Source organism: Leguminivora glycinivorella, chromosome 1 (assembly GCF_023078275.1).
Source record: "Leguminivora glycinivorella isolate SPB_JAAS2020 chromosome 1, LegGlyc_1.1, whole genome shotgun sequence".
Lineage (NCBI taxonomy): Eukaryota > Metazoa > Arthropoda > Insecta > Lepidoptera > Tortricidae > Leguminivora > Leguminivora glycinivorella.
This window is the reverse complement of record NC_062971.1, coordinates 29,230,953-29,252,521: the sequence shown is the minus strand read 5'-3', so window position 1 is coordinate 29,252,521 and position 21,569 is coordinate 29,230,953. Positions and strand designations below refer to the sequence as shown.

The following is a 21,569-nucleotide window of genomic DNA, read 5'->3' as shown; positions in this document are numbered from 1 at the left end:
CATATTAAAACAGCCATATATATTTACCGCTAGCAAATAAGCCAGTAACTATTGTATCAAGGCACCGACGACTTAGTTTAAAGGCGATAAAAAAATAACAATTTATAACAATCAAAACTACAACTAATTATTTAATTAATAATTTGTGTAAACTAATACTACTAGGTATTATATACTAATATACATATGAAGGAATGACGAAATAATTTCATATCTGATCTTGTACAAATATCGTAGGTAACGATACACAACATTTGTGTTACATACTTTTTGGTAAAATAGGTGCGGTACTAGATTAACTAGAAATAGATAAAGTTGATGTATGGAATGAATAGATGCCTACAATTCTAGGGACTCAATTCTTTTCTTGGTATTTAATAAAAAATAATGGGGCTTTTCGAAAATTTGCATTTCCATACTAAATATTTATTAGTAACTCCCTAAGCTGGGAGTGATCACTTACATGACAGAAACGTCTACAGAGATGCGATTTATTTGAAATAATTATATTTAAAATGCAAATACAAAATGCAAAATACCTATTTTGTATTTTGCATTTAAATGCCTTTTAGTAAAAAACATTTTGTATTTTATTTGAAATACTTTTTGAGATGTATTTTGCATTTATAAAATGCATTTCAAAATGCAAAATACTTTATGATTAAATTAAGTTTAGCCAACATTACCAGTCAAACAAAATGTGAACAAATGACGCTTGTATTGCCGAATTTGACCGTTTAGTTTGTACATTTGGATCACGTCTCCGATTTTGATAAAAATTGGTAGGCTGATAGAGTCCATGATGCTGAGCAAGATCCACTAGGTTTCCCAAAATGTCCTAGGTTGTTTGTATGAAACCTTCCTTTTTTGTTACCAGATTTCTATACATTTTCGGTAACAAAAAAGGAAAGTTTCATACAAACAACCTAGGACATTTTGGGAAACGTAGTGGATCTTGCTCAGCATCATGGACTCTATCAGCCTACCAATTTTTATCAAAATCGGAGACGTGATCCAAATGTACAAACTATTCGGGAATTGCTGATTTATTGTTTGCTGGACTGCTGGTGCTGAGTGCTAATGACTTTGATTTAATTACCTACCTACTTATAAGTGTTGAGTTATTATTCCTATTGTAAAAATCCTAAGCTATAGAATGAAAATAAATAAAGAGCATTTAGGTGATATAGGTATGAAATATAAGAACTAGATGCACAATCAACAAAATGGAGCCATGGCTCTCTTTTTGTTAGTCTAGTTTTTTACATTATTTAAGTGAGTAGGTATAATAATACCTAAAAATAGTAGGCGATCAATAAATTCTGTTATGTTATTAATAAATAAAATAACATAACATAAGTTATTGATTTGCCTACTGATAAATATGGCCAAAATGTCATTCATTACTTTCATTAGGTGCCATGTTATTAGAAGTTTTTGTTCGGCATTGTTTCTTATGATTATTAATACCGAAAATAAATAAAAATATCTGAGATTTGGTCAAAAGGTATTTTATTTTCAAAAAGTATTTTGAAAATACCTATTTTGCATTTAGCATTTGAAATACAAAACTCAAAACTATTTGGTATTTTGCATTTGAAATAGTAAATCTGAAAAGTATTTTGCATTTTGTATTTAAATGCTTTTTTAAAACCATTTTGTACATCTCTGAACATCTAGGTGTGGACACAAGGTACTATCAGCTGCAAAAGTGCATGGCGAATTATCAATGAATTCATTCATAATTTCTCTGTGCAATTTTGCAGATAACTGTACGTATGTTTGAAGTCATGGATGTAATTGATGATGTTGAAATTTATAGCGGGAGCATTTTACTTGTACTTTCTTCGGTCGCCTTCAAAAAGCAACTTTTTATGTGTAATAGAAGAAAACCCACAAAAGTTTACGGATACTCTTCGCACTGAGCTGTCTATCCACATATTTACAAATTTATGGTAAGGTGATCGTATTCATTGTTGTAGCCAAGAGGCTAAGGCACATTTTTTTATAACTTTTATGTAGATCGAGTCCACAATTTACATTTGATTTGACCTCAAGTTCAAAACGAGACTCTATCAGTAAAAGGAAAAAAACAAAGCAATATCGGATATCTATTTTATGGAATTTATTATCTCGACTTCTGCTTTCAAATGATCAATCTTTTCCAAACGTAAAAAAATATTTCGTTGTATCGTTTTTCCTCATAAGGAAATCCACAGTTTTTCACCGTGTAAAAACCTGGCGACCGCAACACTCCGAGCTTACCAAGTTACCAATGACCCCGCAGTTTCCAACTAACCGAGGTTTTTCTAAACAATCATTAAAGTCATAAATAATTCTTGGAAAATTAGGTACCTCGAGGCAAAATTCACTGCAGAGACTTACTGCATTTCTAATAAAAGAATTTTAATTGAGGCTTTAGTCAGAAAAATAAGTTACACTTTTTCTTATAAACATACCTACCCGCTCATTCCATCTAATGTTTATTTTCCTGTTCAAGATCAGGAATAGAAAATACAATTCAAACACTAATGACCCACATTACAAATATTTTAACGACATTCAAAGTATACCTACTTAGGTATATATACATAGATAAAGTAATCACATCACAGACTTGATGACATCTAAGGTACCTAAACATCTAAAACAAAACTGTTGTCGTGCCGATTAATCATTTCACTAGAAAACGACTTAATGATTCTTTTATAAGAATATTCTAAGCTGTCACGTCAAAAAACGAATGTTTTGTTATATGCTTTCGACGCAAATGACTGGCTAGTTTATTAAACTATAGGTACTATAATAAAAACATTCGGAAAACCCCGATTCAAAGGCATCAAATGGAATGTCGAAAATAAAAGAGGCGACTAGTATCAAATCTCAGTATAATACGTCGGCCTATTAATTCTAAGCAAATAGAACACGTTCGGGAAAACGAAGATCGTGTTGAAACCTATCATGCCGTACGTGAAATACTTGTAGCATAGTTCTACGATTATTTTATTTTTGTTGTCTAGACTGTTCTCTGAGTTTCTTAGTTCGTTTTTGTCTTTGCCTAGTAAAGCGCAGATGAAAGCGTAGGAGACTGATTTACCTATGGCCCTGGTGGCTACGACGCCGCAGAAGCCGAGGATGGTTCTGAGTATGGTGTTCCCGAGCATGTCGATGGAGGGCCAGATTATGGTGTACGGGGGAGGGGTGGTCGCGGACGCCATGTTGCCGAGCTGGTAGTTGGTCCAGGAGCCAGTGAGGATGCCTGCGCATACGCTCACGATCATGGTCGTGTCGCCTCTGGAAAAGGGGAACACTGGTTAACACATTCATAATCAGACAAAAAATGGAGCACTGCATCAGAAACCGGACGTTATTTACAACCGCCCGCTTGTATCGCGACAACCCGCCCAGCGGGTTTAAATAATATTTATTCTTCTTTATACAGAGAATTTTAGAAAATACAGGCACGTACGAGTAGGTATAATATAATCTTGACTATTAAAGAATACATAAAGTTATTTTCCCCGGCGAAGAATAGGTACTTTATCAATCCCCACATATAATATAACATAGGGAAAATCGTGTTGCGGGTACGACAGAGTAAGTAATAGTTTATTCAACACACCAACTGATAAAGGCTTTCTTTGCTATTCGAAAACCGATAGCAAAATTGCATTTTATCCACAAGAGTGCAAAGTAAATCATACAAATTTTAACTTGATGTCTAAAGCTGGGTGTTGGAATTCACGTATAAATGATGATTATGAATCAAAACGTAAAATAAATTGAAGTTTTTAGGGTTCCGTAGTCAACTAGGAACCCTTATAGTTTCGCCATGTCTGTCCGTCCGTCCGTCCGTCCGTCCGCGGATAATCTCAGTAACCGTAAGCACTAGAAAGCTGAAATTTGGTACCAATATGTATATCAATCAAGCCAACAGAGTGCAAAAATAAAAAATGGAAAAAAATGTTTTATTAGGGTACCCCCCCTACATGTAAAGTGGGGGCTGATATTTTTTTTCATTCTAACCCTAATGTGTGATATATTGTTGGATAGGTATTTAAAAATGAATAAGGGTTTACTAAGATCGTTTTTTGATAATATTAATATTTTTTGAAAATAATCGCTCCTAAAGGAAAAAAAAGTGCGTCCCCCCCCTCTAACTTTTGAACCATATGTTTAAAAAATATGAAAAAAATCACAAAAGTAGAACCTTATAAAGACTTTCTAGGAAAATTGTTTTGAACTTAATAGGTTCAGTAGTTTTTGAGAAAAATACGAAAAACTACGGAACCCTACACTGAGCGTGGCCCGACACGCTCTTGGCCGGTTTTTTATTTATTTATTTTGATGTTTTACAGTTCATATTTTCATAGTGTTGGTGTGGTGAAATTTTTTGTGTTTCACTCGGTGGCAAAGTTTGTTTAACCTTCGTGCCTTGATACCCTCGCAACGCTCAAGAGTCCCCTTTTTGAACCACTCGCTACGCTTCAATATTGGAATCTTTCGCTTGCTCGGGTATCATATCAATATTGGCACGTGCGGTTAAACAACAACTTTGCCCCCTTGTAAAACAAACAACTATAGGCAGGTTATTCATAGAGCGCCGGAACCACGGAACGTAAAACGGGAGCCTAAACAGGTTTCCATGAGATCATAGTATGATTCAGCCTTGACGAATAAGACAACAAAAACCGCCCTCAATTATATGAATATCGAATTTACCAACTGGTACAGTCGCGTTCAGTAACATGTACCGAGTTATACGAACAAAAATATCCGGAACAGCAATTCCCGTAAAGTTTGTACATTTGGATCACGTCTCCGATTTTGATAATAATTGGTAGGCTGATGGAGTCCATGATGCTGAGCAAGATCCACTAGGTTTCCCAAAATGTCCTAGGTTGTTCGTATGAAACTTTCCTTTTTTGTTACCGAAAATGGATAGAAATCTGGTAACAATACAAACTTTACGGGAATTGCTCGGAAACGCTTGTATGTTCGTAGTATTAGTGCGTTTTCTCATTATCCGATCCGATATCGGATGTAAGAAGGATGTCAAAGTCAGATATCGAAAATGGCGCCTTTAGTATTATATCGATATCGGATATCGGTCCTATAATATGTGAAAAGGCTCTTAGAGTCGTGTTCAGATATTTATGTTCAAATAACTGTGTATACTAAACCTGCATTTTGCTATTAGCTTTAGAAGTATTTTAATTATTTCAACCATTGCGAGTACATCCACCCGTCAAATGGTAATAAACAGGACACAATAACCTGACTGGTTAAGGGCACGCTTTGGCCTCGGAAAAACCCTAACATTATAATATGGCTGAAGTAATTTCTGATAAATGAAATGAGGCAACGCTTGTTTTGTACACAAGAAGACCAAAGTGCCTTCGTTGTATCAATAAAATGACTTTAGGTTGCATCACATTAATCACATAAGACTCAATTTGGAATATCAGGGTACCTAACCAACGTTACAAACGCGTATGCTTCGTAAGCGCATCGTAGCTTTCCCTATCGCTCTTATACACCCTGTTTTTATTGAATCCCGTTAACTTTAAGGGAAGATTCATTACATCAAATACAATTAATGTCTCTAAGAAACTAGCGTCTTAACTCTTGCCGTTATCAAGTTATTAAAAAAATAAAGATAATTGCTGAACACGTGTGTCACAGCCAATTCCTAATGTTATTTACCAATTCCTAATGTTATTTGTTTTGACATGTGCCGTCAATCACTACACACTGATTTGAATGTTATTCTTAAGGATCTCTCACACTAATAAATTCAGTTATTATGTATGAAAATGATGAACATTTTTTTTCGAATTTAACTATAAGTGATTTACAGGGTGGTTCCTGACAATGAACCTACCGACGTGTCGAATTTAACGGAAAACAAAAAAACACAGTGGTGCGACAGAGCCAGACAGCGTTGCGATCGCGACATAGTGTCAAAGATTGTCATTTCGGCTAGGCTGGCAGACATTGACCCTAATAATATGTATTGTGTTCATTGAAATATGGGGGAAACCCAGTTTTCGCGTCCTTGTACTTGTGATGTCTGACTTTTTTTTATTTCTATTGTTTCAGTTGCTGTCATGACCTGAGGTCGAAGCTTCATCCGATTTGACATTTTAACCGTATTCTAGAATACTGTCAAACTCGTAATGATGATATGACATAACTATTAGAACGAGGTAGAAACAAATAGAATAAAGATAACTGTGTGCAACCTGGTTTTAATTAGTTACGTACGTTCGTCCTAACATTTAGGAAATCGTCCGAATTTAGGACTTCGGACTTTTACGAACATTAAAGTTGATAGGTATACCTACTATACCTAAGTATAGGTTAGGACGGTACCTATAGTTAGTATAGGTGTGTGTTTGTACACATTACGACTTCCTGCAGCTACCAGTAAAGGCGGTTAATATTAGAATTAAATCCTAGTTGTGATCTTTATGTTAAATATAATATAATAAAATTACCTACATGCAAAAACACCAGTATATAGGTATAGCCAAGTATAAGAACCATGGGCGTAAAAAACCTATTTGGATGAGAATTCGCCAATGAAGGCAGCATGTATGGTTGGTGTAGGTACACGATGCACGATGATCGACACAACTGCAGAAGTCAAAGTCAGTCTAGCACAATTCCTCACCTGGTGGGTGTCCACTTGTCCGCGTTGGGGTGGTACACGATGACCAGCACAGACACGGCCAGCACGACCACCGGGGACAGCCAGTGTGTCAGCAGCCAATCATCCAGCGCATCCACCATAGGTATCAGGAGCACTAGCAGTCCTGAAGCCATCAGCAGGCCCGCTGCTATGTCCTGCAAAAGAGATATGGTTTAGAATTTTACAACTAAACGGGACTTAATCGCGTAAACACTTGTATTTATATTTGGCCCGATGGTTCGTACATCACGTTAGTCCGTTTTCAGTGCGATATCGGATGTAGGATAGATTTCAAAGGCAAAAATCAAAGATGGCGGCTTAAATATATGGGATATCGGTCCGACATCCGATATCGGAGCGGATAATGTGAAAACGCACTTAGGGGACATCCACATATTACGTCACACCAAATTTCAAGTTTTTGGACCCCTCCCCACCTATGTCACGCTTTTTGTATGCCTTTAACATGGATTGTCACATTTAGTATGACTCCCCCCCCCCTTCGTAACATATGGATGACACGTTATGTTCGTGGTCACGGGTAGACTCAAGATAAGGCTTGTTACTATTTCAGATATCGACAATATAACAATTGTGGATCAGAGATGGGGCTTGCGATGCGGGGGTGTTGCGAATTCGATTTATTGCTAACTGCAGCATACAATAAATTCAGTCGAATACACTTCTGATAAGTAACGTAACACCTTGACACGTTACAAATGTGCCATTTTTTTAAAGTTGTCCACCCCACTTTTTTTGCAACATGGGTATTTTTACGATTCATACTCAGAATCGCAAGGTCTTTCGATCCTGACAGGAGAAAAAATATGTCCAAAGATCTCCATACATTTTTCAAACCTTCCATTCCGTTACCGCCATACAAAATGTATGAAAAAATGGTAACGGAATGGGAAAAAACCTTGAGATTCTGAGTGGAAACCACATATACATTTCCAAATCCAAAAAAAGTGGGGTGGTCAACTAAATGCAGCACTCTGTGTGAATTTATGTTGTCTAAAATGATTTAATCTATTTATGTTATCTACCTAACCCCATTTTTTCCGTAGCAATAAATTTCCCACATGAATAACGATAGTTAAATAACAAACCCCGAGGAAAAAACAGCTAACACTCATAGGTATTATTTATAAAATTACCCGACTGCAAGACAGTCCCTCTGAAACTTTGGTAGGTATAAAAAACTACCTATTATATTAGCATATTGACACACATTCACGCCTGGGTACCTATAATCACTGGGGTTACTCTGTTACTTAGTGACTAGTGACGTCACCACAGCGCCACAGATCACACCCAATTCGCGGAACGGATAGGACAAGAACCTTTGTATTGAACCACGGCGATTTTCCTCATAAACAAAAGTAAAAGAGAAAATACCGGTATCGAGTAGGTACCTACTTGTTTGGCTAAGTTAGTTGAACCGGATTTAGACTCCCGTAGTCTGTGTTAAATCGTTCATAGGGCCGGTGGTACAGATATAGTACCATTAGTAACTATAACTAACTATTTTGGCTTAGTGATCCAAAGTGAATCTTGGCCTCCGAAACGAGAGATCGCCACCTGTCCCGATCCTGCGCAGCCTCTTTCCAGTCACTGACTTGAAGCCGACGCAGATTCGCCACCACACTGTCCTCCCAGCGATACCCGGGTCGACCCGCCGGACGGCCACCAGCCGGTCGACCCAAAAATGCTCTCTTGACAGCCCGATCGTTTCCCACCGCCCGTTCTAAGTAACCATAGTAAGTATTAGTACCATTAGTACCCAGGATTATTACTACTTGTACTATTATATATTCTGTGATTCAATAAACTCTAGATATGCGACGATTGAAATTGAAATTGAAATTGACGGTGACTCTCCCTTCCTTCATCTGCACGAAATATTCAAAATGTGTATGTCTATCAAATTGCGTTTTTAACTTAGGGCCAGTTGCATCTACCGCATTTAATAGACACATCAACGTCACACAGCAGAAGTATTATCTGAATTCCCAAACAAAAAATTGCGATCGCTAAATTCAGTAGGTAACGGGAGGTTTGGTGCAACCGACCCTTAATAAATATGGAACATTTTCGCTCTCGCTACACTCGCGTTTTTATTTTGATTCAAAGAAAATGACAACCATGAAGTTCAATATTTTCGGAAATGAGCGCTATCATAGTAAATAAATAAAAAAATTTAAAAAGCCCCAACCGCGACATAGTGGACCGATTTTCATGAAACATGGCTAAGAAGAAGAACACTCCCGACTAATTCAGCTTTCAAACGAAAAAAAAAACTAAATCTAAATCGGTTCATCCGTTCTGGAGCTACGATGCCACAGACAGACACACACGCAAACAGACAGACAGACACGTCAAACTTATAACATCCCGTCGTTTTTGCGTTGGAGGTTAAAAATATGCGAAAATAGAAGATCGACGTTAAATATGTTCTTGGCCAGTTATTATTATACCTAATATTCTTCGAGGTAATATCCCTAAATAGTACGTCTATGTATAATAGTAATAAAATTGTTTCATAGGTTAATTTAATCAAAACAATACTGCTATAAAATACATATTATATTTATTACAAAACACGTGGAGAACAATACGTTTATTTCCTAAATGATGTATGTAGCTAGTGAACTAGTGCTGAAATGTCTTTTAAACACTGAATCGGCACTAGGAAAATCCTTTGCGGTGATTCAACTGATAAACGAGGGAAACCCAGGTCTGTACTAAACTAAAATGCCATGCCATTACAGTGCTTATTGTTAGAGGTTTATGTCCCAAAATGTTATGAACAGACATTTATATAAGCTGCTTAGAAACTGTCTTTGCTTGTTTGCATAAGTGTAGATAAAATAACGAGTACATAGCGACATATACCTACATACACTGTCGGTATATATGTTTATAGAAATAATTAACACGCACTCTAGCCAAGTGTTGACGCTCCATAAGTCCGTAGCCGTATCGTACTTATCTATTTATGATGACGAACAATCTGCGTAGCCGAAGGCACAAACGCTCACGATAATATCTCTTTCGTAGCTATCTATCTCTATCGCTCTTGCGTATTGGCGCGAGAGAGCCAGACTGCATTTCTGCAGCGTTTGGCGTCGCAGAAATGCCATTCGGCTACGGGGCCTGGCGCGAAAGAAACATCGATTAAGCGTAATAGTCGAAAAATCTAACATTTTGTTTGTAAACGCACCGATCTGGATCGCAATTTCGAATCCAATGGAAAAATGGATTCCTGTTTAAAGTGAAAAGACTTAAACGTAAACAAACCGTCTATTAAAAGTACACATTAGCATAGAGGAATAAGTAAGGGAAGAGTTGTAACTCCATACATCAGTAAATGCGAGTTATTTGTAGTGACATCTATCGTCATTCACTCGTTAATCACGCGCCAACTAGCGTAAATTATCAGTACTGCTACTCGACACTAGGTGCCGACAGTGTTGCGTTTGCCAAAAATGTAATATTAAAACAGTTTACACCTTATATTATAAGCTGAAGTAATTGAAAGCAAAGTACTGATTAATACTATTGTAATATTAGCTAAAAATTGTTGAGCAATAGACTTTTTGTTCGTCGTGACGTCTATTGACAAGTAGCAGTACCTACTGATAATTTACGCTAGTTGGCGCGTGATTGACGAGTGAATGACGATAGATGTCACTACAAATAACTCGCATTTACTGATGTATGGAGTTACAACTCTTCCCTTACTTATTTCCTCTATGACATTAGGTACATAGCGACATCTATCATGAAAAGCAAGAACATTCAAAGTAACTTCTCAAAATCGTCAATAGATGGCTTATACATGAAATATTTCAAACAACTGTTATTAACCTATCGTATGCTGCAATTGCTAATTGCTGCAGACACGGATGCAATTGCTAATTGCTGCAGACCGTGCGTAAAATTAGGTTATCTTTTTGCATTTCTTTCTGGAACGATTTTTTTTGCTCTACTTGGCATAGCCGAGGTTGGAACCCACGATTTTTGACGCATCCGCGGGGGTTAAGCCGTAAGAGAAACATGATGATTTAACCTATTTTTTTTAACAGGATACTGTTAATACCTACAGACACATTATAAAAAAATCTAATTAATATAGTACTCTTTATGGTAAGCAGTCTAAGCAACCATTAGCTTTTACTTAAGCGTTTTAATAGTTTGTTTTATTAGATAAATATAAGTGTCTACATGATGTATCAACATAGATAAGAAGCATTTCGTCACTACTTTAAAAAAAACTTGTATGTTCGTCTGTCAATGAAAAGAAATTTGTAGTAACTATGTATGGTCATAATTGTCGTAAAGTATATTTCCCGCCATTTCGTCTTTTACATGTTATGTGTTTTATTTTTTCATGTTGCTTTTAAAAGTATTAGGCCCCGCCAGCGATTCGACGGAGCCCCGCTATGCGGGGCTCCTATTTTGCTCTGAATGACACAAGGTAACTAGCGAACCTAGCTGAGAAATGAGGATTAAAATACTCAATGAGCTCACGGATTTTCCCGCCATTTCTTCCTTTGCATGCTGATTTTTGTAGTATTCGGCTTCGTCAACGAGTAGAAGGGGGCAGGGGTCCTATTTCCGTTCTAATGGACGCGAGGTAAATGCGGACTACCAATAAAGTCATAAGGTATAATGTATCGATTGTCCACATTTTCGTTAGTCATAATTTGGTTTTTCTCAAAAACGCGTAACTTTTCAGGATTGCCATAAAACAAACCTAACCTAACCTATCTATAGGTGACCCTAATGAAACCGTTTCAGAATTATGACTAATGATAATCTGGCTAACAAAGGGATCCGTTTCAAAGTCCCATGGAATGCATATAGACTTACTGCGTTTTAACTTTGAGGAGCAGCGTGAGATACGAGATTTTTTCAAAGTAGTGACGATTTCTTAGTTCAGCGTTCAAGAACTAATTGAGCTGTAATATTGCCCGTGTCTATTTACACGATTGTTATTACAAACTGTAATTATTTGTATTCGTTGTCTGTACCTACCCACAGCACACGTCTTCAAATTCAATATAATTATTCTTCATTCAAATAGCTCCTTGACCTTACCGTGAGGCTTAGTCAATCTATGCAACACTGACATGTTTTCTACTATCTAGTATTAGAATTAGAGATGGGCCGAATATTCGGTAAATATTCGGTATTCGGCATATTCGGCAAGTTTTTCAATGTTCGTATTCGGCCGAATAATTCGGTTGCATTGCCGAATATTTACCGAATAAACAAAGTAAATAACTAATGAAGACCTTATGTATTCCATTGGATAATAAGCTCCTATTTCACTAGCTTTCTAAGGAACTACTAAAAAGAGATAATTGCCTATGCGTCAAAATACTCAAAATATAAATACAAAGTTTAACTAAGTTTTAGTTAAATCCACAAAATCGTACACAGATAGAAAAGATATTTTAATTTAAGACGGAAAAAAAAGCGTAGTTTAAGAGTTGAGAAGAGTTCAGAGTTGTTTTAACTAAGTTTTAGTTAAATCCACAAAATCGTAATAATGTCTTAATTTAACTTTTACGTTCTACAGTCAAGACATAAAAGTTTAAATAAAAAAAATACACGGTTTTACGTCAAGATTTAGTTCAATCTTGGCTTGATTTTAATAGTTCTTGATTTGATGCTTTGCAACTCCATTCAAAGTTCCAGAATAACTTAAAACAAAAATAAACACAGATTTATGTCAAGATTTATTAAGTTCTTGGCTTTGTGTCACAAATTCTTGATTTAATGTCTACAAGCTCCATTTCAGAATCAACAAGTTCAAATCAAAAAATATCAAGGTTTTACTTCAAGATTTAGAACAATCTTGGCTTGATTATAATAATTCTTGGTTTGATGCTTATAGACTTCATTCATAATTCGAGCAGGTTTTAAATAAAAAATCAACACGGACTTAGGTCAAGATTTATTACATTCTTGGCTTCATATCACAAATTCTTGATTTAATGCCTACAAGTTCCATTTGAGAATCAACACGTTTAGATCGAAAAATAATAAAGTTTTGCTTCAAGATTTAGTTCGCGCGCCGAGCGGCGACACCGGTTTAGTTACCAAAAAACCCGCTAGATGGCGCTGACCCCAGCCCATAGAATTCGTACATCGCGGTGTTAAGATTTTTCCCGATTTGGTTAGGCTCGCCGGTTGGAACTTGATATGTATCGAATCATAGGAATACAAATTCCGACATAATAGCCCCCTGCTTCCCTCTGGGAACTACGCGCTATTATTGAGGACTATCCTAAACGTGCTTCCGCTCCAGTTCTCTCTCTCTCTCTAACTGGCTGGGGAACTCGTCAGCTTGTAACGTACGGGTTATTGAACATAATACACACCTCTCACGTCATTTCGGCTTTCCCTTCTCTCCCCGCGCGCACCCCCGCTACAAACATTATTTACTCAATCTAAGAAATATAAAATTTCATTTCAAGAAATTATATATTTTAAATGAAATAAGATAAATTACATCCAAGAAGTAAGTATATTTGGTTTAAGATAGTAAGACCATATCGTCACTACTTTAAAAAAAACTTGTATCTTCGTCTGTCAATGAAAAGAAAATTGTAGTAAGTATGTATGGAATGCATATAGACTTACTGCGTTTTAACTTTGAGGAACAGCGTGAGATACGAGATTTTTTAAAAGTAGTGACGATATGTAGTTCGAGTAACATATGTAACCATTATCAATCATTTAATAGTTTTAATCTTAACATCCGCTTTCTAAATATGGCGTAACCGAATATTCGGCCGAATGTTCGGTTCGGTAAGAGCTGAACCGAATGTTCGGCCGAATATTCGTATTCGGCAAAGTCCGTATTCGGCCCATCTCTAATTAGAATCATCCATATGTTTCACTAGGTACCTATTATTCCTATTAAGTACATTAAACCATCTATAAAAAGCGCGTGATCGATGCGTCAATATTCTGAACTTCAGACTCGTGATTCCTAAATTCGTTTAAGTACCCGAGTGACTAACGCCAGTAACATGGCCTACGAATAGGTATATCAACATTCTTACTAAAATTTCAACATCAACACCTATCAGACTAATATGGAAAAGTAAACCTAAGCAAACATAATAAGGAAAATGCTGTACTACGAAGTTACAAGCTACTTATTATGTAGGAATGTTTGTAGTAAATTCCATAAGCAATCACTTCGGGGAACCGAGTCTCCAAGTCATTCATTGTTGCTAATCGGAGCAAACCAGGCCGTAATTGATAAGGATTCGTATCTGTCTACTAAAATGTTTATTTTTTAATACGGCTTATCATACAGCTCCTACTTTGCATCTACAAAAAAATCGAAAGTTGCGTAAGGAAAATATTTTCACACAATTTATTTTGATGTGTTTTAAGAGTTACGACTGTTACAAGCTAGGTATTAAAAAAAAGAAAGCTGTTTTCGCTATGTGGCAGGGGCGTATTATAAGACATGATTTCGAAGGCAATTAATTTTGCCAGCCCATTAAGTAACGATAGAGTATTTAGGTTAGGAGGCGAAGACGTGGCCTACGATGGAGCTCGCCCAGAAGGAACCTGTTGACCCTTGATTTGAAGGTTACTGGGTTATTAAATAAATAAATATTGGGGGACATCTTACACAGATCAACCTAGCCCCAAACCAAAGAGGATCGAGTATTATAGAGAGTTACTGTCGAGGTAAAATGTGTAATCACAGTGCATAGACTGCCATCTCTTGACACAGGCTTAAAACTTTTGATCCTCAGTTTTGACAATTTGGCCCATATTCTTAGCTTGATATATGTTAAAATGTCAAATATTAATATTAGCGCCATCTAACTGAGCGTACCCCAAAGGTGTAATGCCATCTAGGCCACCGTACCTTTTTCTGTATGGTACTGAGGTACTGTGCATTTTTTTTAGACTTTACCCCAGTGTACCGGGTACTCGTATCTAGGACAAATACAGTTAATATTAGAATAAACAGTTAGTAATTAAATACAAGAAATAATTCTGCAACTAAAATAAAATAAAAAGTTAAACGTTACGCGAATAGTAATACCCCATTTCAGTTTAAATTTAAGTCTAAAGTAAAGAGTTACCTATCCAGAATTTCATCATACCGATTTTATTCGACGTATCTGAAGAGAGATCAAATAATAGTACAACCAACCAATTTGATTCCTAGGCCACTGTAGAACCTTTGCACAGTAAACGTCAATGTGACTTCTTATGGCAAATAGAACATGGTTTAAATGAGACAGGGTTCTAGAGTGGCCTAGGATTCAAATTGGTTGACCGTACATTACGATACAAGTGCGGAAGAAAGGAAGTTCGAAACGAGTGGCGATAAATGTAAACACGACCGAAGGGAGTACGACGTTTTTCAGTACAGATGGCCCTCCGAAGTTTCGACCTGACAAGAAACGAACCACTTCTCGCACTAGTGCGTAAAAAAGCCCAATATGCACTGAAAAATGGCGTATTCACAGTTATTTCTAAAATACATACAATACCAGTCTATATAATAGAAGGCGCCTGGCATAGAAGAAACAAATTCATATATTTGTATAGGGGCCGAGCGTGTCAAATTTTGTACTGAAGTTGATTCTTGCCTGTAATTTTAAATATGTCTCAGGCTCTTGATTGTTCATAATTTTTGTGTTGTTGCAATCGAATATCACGTAACGAGGCATTTTTTATGTTTTGGTTGACTTCAACTTACAAAAATTGACGCCCGAAAGCTGCAAGCTGCGAGTAAAGACGGACAACTCAGTGGATTTCACTGAGTTCATTTGACACGCTAAGTAGATACGTTTGCTTGATCTATGGTATATATGACATCTGTGGCGCCTGGGGTGTTTTTGTAGCAAATGTGCACTTTGTAAACTATTGCATCAACCTTTTCGTAGGCACTAGACTACACGCGTAGACATTTTTAATAGCATGTCAGAGAGCTCATTCCACAGCCTGAGCGTCGGCGATAATATTCTTAATTACAGTAACTCGATGGTATTCGATTATCTGAATTAGCTTCCGATTTGTACGGAAATAAGGCATATTTTTTAAGTTAAACTCTGTGTTCCACTGTTGGGCAAAGGCCTCCCCTCTCCCTTTCAAATCCTCCAAGTGAAATGCATCCAAATGAACCCGCCATCGGCCATCTCTTTCTCGTCCTGCCTCTCTAGTCACGGGACTGCGCTGGGGGTGCCATCTGATGGCAATTAAGTCCATCTTTATAATTTATCCGGCAGGCGTACTCATAAACCTTGAGCTGGGTTTTTGCACCTCAGTTTCTGGCACCGTTTGACGGCTCAGCCACGACATTGGGCTAAGCGCGACAGCGGTGAGCGGCGACCATACATTGGAGCGAGACACAGCGATGTGACTTTTCATTCGCACGTATGGCTGCCGCTCACCGCTGTCGCGCTTAGACCGATGTCGTGGTTGGGCCGTGACGATTGGGAGTTTACCCTTCACTGGGCAGAAGCTCCTACAGGCGTTTTGTGTATTGTAATAGGCATAGCCGAATGGCACAAACGCTCATGAAACGAAACGCCTCGTAGATATCTATCTCTATCGCTCTTGTGTATTGGCGCAACAGAGCCAGACTAACTTTCGCGGCGTTTCGTTTTCGTTTCGCGTCGCAGAAATGCCATTCGGCTACGGCACCTGTATTATTTATTAGAATTAACCCAAAAATGTAACCTCGACTTAAAACAATAGGTTAAAATTCCCATGCGCGACACGGATCCGTGTGAGGTACAGCGGGGCAAATCCCGACTGGGGGGGGGGCAAATGTAACTGATCCATATTTTCCATGTTTTACAATGTTTGCATTATTAAATAGAGTGTCTACCGGTTATATATGGTAGGCATGTTCAGTGGATACATGTAGAACTTGACCCCCAGTCGAGATTTGCCCCGCTGTACCTTAAGCATAAACACGAGGGATAAGCTGTGCCTATTTTGACATCCAACTTGAAAATATAGATTACAATGTTTACACTGCTGAGAACAGTTTACACACATTACTAAAGACTTTTAGCTCCCCTAATAACGACCCCAGATAAGACGACGCTTATAAGAGCAACAATTGGCCTAACATTGTATAGATTAGATTAGATTAGATATATTTATTTCACAACATGATTACAGTACAAATTACATTTATGTCAATTTATAAGAATCTATATTGTGATCGTCAAAAAAGTAAAAGAAAATGGTATCAATATAATTAAAATAAGTTAAATTTGCAGAATATGAAATGATCACCAAAAAAAGGATCGTCAAGTAATATGAATAAAAATAAACACAACAATATCAGAATAACAATAGGATAGTGAGAATAATAAATTATACAGTTATGTCAAAAAAATCACTTATTGAATACAGTGGGTTATCCAGTAAAAAGTTTCTTAATCGACGTTTGAATGTTTCATCCGATGTCTCTAACCTTATTTCTGCCGGTAATCGCTCATAATAAGTCGGGCCGATGACACGCGGATTCTTTGTTGCAAGTGCCATGCGACATATATGTATAATACACTAGTTTTTGCTCGCGACTTCGCTCGCGTTAAATTCGAAAATTGTAGAATGGTCCATACAAACTTCCACCCCCATTATAGGGAAGTGGGGGGTTAGAAGGAAACAAAACGTACCATGTCACACTCCATCCCTTCAATTTTCTGCACTTAAAAATCATGACAGTTCGTCGCTCCGTTTTGCCGTGAAAGACGGACAAACAAACAGACAAACACACTTTCCCATTTATAATGTTATATACGGATATTTAATTGGAGATAGCCAAGGAATGAAAAAGAAATACGCATGTTTTGACTGTTCAGATTGGGTGGTTTCACCCGAGTTAAGTAGGTACCTACTCAATTTTCAGAAAACTAACGAGGAGTAGAATATATACGTGTTTTTACGAATTAAAGTGTACCTAAATACATGTTTCTACGTATTTGAGACTTGAGGCCCATTTAGACGGTACGAGAACTCGCATACGAGTTTTATTGCATTGCAGTATTTGATGGCTGTACAAAATTGTAGGTAACCTTAACAGCCCGCAATATAACTAAGATCGCATGCGAGTTCGCACGCCGTCTAAATCAGGCTATATGTATAAAATATTTATTCGATTTTTTATTGCTTATCGCAAAATAAAAGAGGTTGTATTCTTATAACGAATGATCGTAACTTTTCCAGCGATTTCGGTGCAGCATGGTAGAAATAAAGCAATAAAATTCATACACGTGTTTTCTGGTTAGATGATCAATTAAGACTGACCACGAAATCTAAGCTTTACTCTAAACAAAAAAAGTTCGCTTCTGAGGCGAGTGAACAGCAAGTAGGTACTCCGCAAGCGTGCAAGAAATCTTTGCACATTCGAGGCAAACCTACTCTCAACTCGCTAGTGTGATAGGGCCCTTTGGTTGTTACTTTTTCAAGAAATCAGTTCCATGTTTATAATCAAAATCAGTTTTAAAAAATAAAGGGCATTTTTACAAGTAACCGGGACTTTACTGCCCCTTCTTCGTCCTACCCTTATCCCACGTTATGTGGGGTCGGTACATGTCTTCCTCTTCCATTCTCTTCTATCTTTCGTCATCTCAACACTCACATCTTTCTTTCACGTATCCTCTGTCACATAATCCATCCACCATTGTTTGGGTTTACCCCTCCCTCTCCATCCATCAACTTTCATCTCCAACATTCTTTTGCCTATATGACATTCATCCCTTCTCATTACATGACAGTGTCATGGCAACCTGCCACTCCTCATCTATTCCGTTAATCAAATCACCTGTCCATAGTGTAGAATAGCACAGAGAATGGTATCGACACTCCAACCATTGCATGTGTGGACGGCATGCCATACTCAATGGCCCATTTGGTCTGCAGTTTCTTAACCGGGTACCCGGACGAGGCCACCGGATTATGTCTTTTACACCTTGTCCTGAAATTTGAGATAAACTGTTTGAGTAATAATGCTATAAAAAAAATTCAATGATTAGTGTAATTTTGTTTGAGGATTTTAAAATGAATAAACTTAATATAAAGTAATACAAAGCTTAGCTTTTAAGCATGGAAGGCAAAGTAAACATTCACTACCAGCCAAAAAGTGGTGCACTAAGTTAGAAACCGGTCGTAATTTATAACCGAGCGCTTGTATGCCGCACAGCGGGTTCTCCGGCATCTGAGTAAAGTTTACTAGTGCCCACCAAGCGGGTTCTTGGTTTCGAAAGTGTTAAGTGTTAAGCAAAATAAGTACAAAACCAAACTGCTTAAAAAATCATTTATTTACATTTATGAACACATATATAGAAAATAAGACTATAACTTAAAAGGTAGCTTATATCTAAAATTTAATAGGCCATTGACAGACTACAGTTATATTCCCACTAACTACTATAATATTGAATCAAAAATGTAAAGTAGCCACTTTAGGGTGTTGCAATTAGCGTCTTGCGAGCGTAGCGTCAAGCCAACTTAATGGAATAAGGCTTTGCCATACAGTTGGCCCGACACTACGCTCACGAGAAGCTAGATGTGGGAGGGCCCTTATATATTGCACTCATGAAGATGTGTGCCCTTGATTCATATTATTAGAGGTTAGATTTGACAAATCTCAACAACACAATGAATGTACACTACTGTATGTTCATTAATATGAAAAATATTGTTATTAATTTTAAAGAATCTCTTGAGAATTTCAAGAGATTCTTTTCATTCAAAATATTAAACCAAACATAGCTTCCAATGGTTTGAAATATGGACAAGAATTATCTCTTATATTTAAATAGTAACCTTGTGAATAATATGTATCTAAGTCTAACATGTGATAAGATTTGAAGTAAGTATGACTCATAAGTCTCTTAATGCCAAGGATTACATTTCTTAGTCATAAATTTTAATAACCTATAGACAACAAATAAAAAGATACAAATACAATTTTTATATATTCAGTATAGTACATAGGAACATTATTTTAGGAGATGTATTATTATTAAAAAATATATAAGTTATATTTACCTAGGTACATACAAACAGTCCAGACAAGTATGACTCTCCTGCCGACCGCGCCATCAATATTCCAGAACCAAAAGGGTATAAATGTGGCATAGAATATCTCATCCCCAAGCGCAGTTCCGAGTACGAACAGCCAGTACCAGAACTTGTTATTGATATGGCACTCCAATTCCTCCACACTCTCCCCTGAAGTATCCGTATCATATGAGGTCTGAGAACTGCTGGAGATATTGCTTGGCGCCCGCTTGTGTTGCCTTATATCACTGTCTTTATCCTTCTCACGTTCCAGCCTCTCGGAATGTATGACTTCACCACCACCTTCATTATCTCGAACACTGCTTTTGTATATAACTCCAAAAAAATTCTGCACTTTAACGACCAACAATGGGTCTTTTAAGTAGTCTATAAAGTCGTCCCACATTGTTTGAAACTTAAAATTTATTTTTACTATTCTAGAACTAATCACACCCGATCCCCAACACTCTTGAAGTCTGAACTGAAGTGTCAAACTGTCAATTTGACAGAACACCACCAGTATTACCAGCTTAAACCTACAAAGCTTTATAAGGGTCTTCCACACATATCTATATTAAGGTAAAGATGGTTTATCAGGACCAAACCGGGATCACTCTTTTCAATCAATTGAGTTATTTCTCAATTGTAAAACGAATCAAAATAGCTACTGTGAATTTCAGTGTTCACAGTAGGACTTTGGATGATTTTTTTATCCCGTCAAGACGGGCCTTTAGCTAGTAACCTAATTTGTAGAAGGTCTATAGAAGCCTTTTGAAAGGACCACGACTTAAACGTCAAAATTGTCAAAATAAGTTCAGCTGTTGAGGAGAATTTTTGTTTACCTTTAATTTTAAAGACATAACCACGATAAATAAAATATTGTTAATATTTCATTCTACCATTTATAGTGTTAAGGCCATGGGTAATAAGTAATAGTTATTATAAGTTAATTGTAGGTTTTAGTTAAAACTATGGCCGCACGTAGTATCTTCTTAGTAGTTTGTGGGCCGCACCAATTAATATTATCTTAAGTATCACGGATTGCATTGTGCTGTACTCTGCGTAATAGTAGGTAAGTTACTGGTGTTACTTCACTCATATAACATTTATACATATAAAGTTCGTCAACTTTGGGCACTGTTGATTATTGAGTTTATATTTACTAAAACTGAAACTACCTACCATTTTAGAAAACCAACTACTTGGGCAACAAGTAACATAATAGATACAATAGAAAGGTATACAGTTTTATAAATGAAATTTCTCGTAGATAAGTCGTTTTTTATACACTAAAATATACAATAATCGCTCTGTGACCTGTTGGGAAGTGAGTTTGATGAAAAAGACATATGTTTTTAGCTTAAAAATGAACTTTAAATATTGTTTATCAGAGTTATATTTGTTATCATGACAAAACCGAAATTAAAGTAAAATGTAGAACATAAAAATATATGCTTTCAATGCATACATTCCAATTGGACAGATCCATACTAATATTATAAAAGGGAAAGTGTGTGTGTCTGTTTGTTTGTCCGTCTTTCACGGCAAAACGGAGCTACGAATTGACGTGATTTTTGGGTGGAGATAGTTGAAGGATGGAGAGTGACATAGGCTACTTTTTGCCTCTTTCTAACGCGAGCGAAGCCGCGGGCAAAAGCTAGTATTATAATAAAACAGGTTTCATTATACCACATAGAATCAAAGAAAAGAAGAATGAGTAGAAGATATCTCTTTCTCAGCAGGTAATATATTCACTAGGGTCTTTAGACCTCTTACGAAGTATGGTTAATTATGAGTTACG

At 36.9% G+C, this 21,569-nt stretch overlaps 1 protein-coding gene across 1 annotated transcript; it reads right to left on the bottom strand.

Moving 5' to 3' along the window:
* Window positions 1-928: 928 nt before the first annotated feature.
* On the bottom strand, window positions 929-20,834 carry LOC125225157 (sphingosine-1-phosphate phosphatase 1-like). The gene is given in 6 exon segments (XM_048128735.1): window positions 929-3,294; window positions 6,677-6,869; window positions 14,649-14,671; window positions 18,528-18,639; window positions 18,642-18,680; window positions 19,757-20,834. Coding segments are annotated over 6 exon segments (1,203 nt in total). The 5' UTR covers window positions 20,175-20,834; the 3' UTR covers window positions 929-2,876.
* Between the last annotated feature and the right edge of the window lie 735 nt (window positions 20,835-21,569).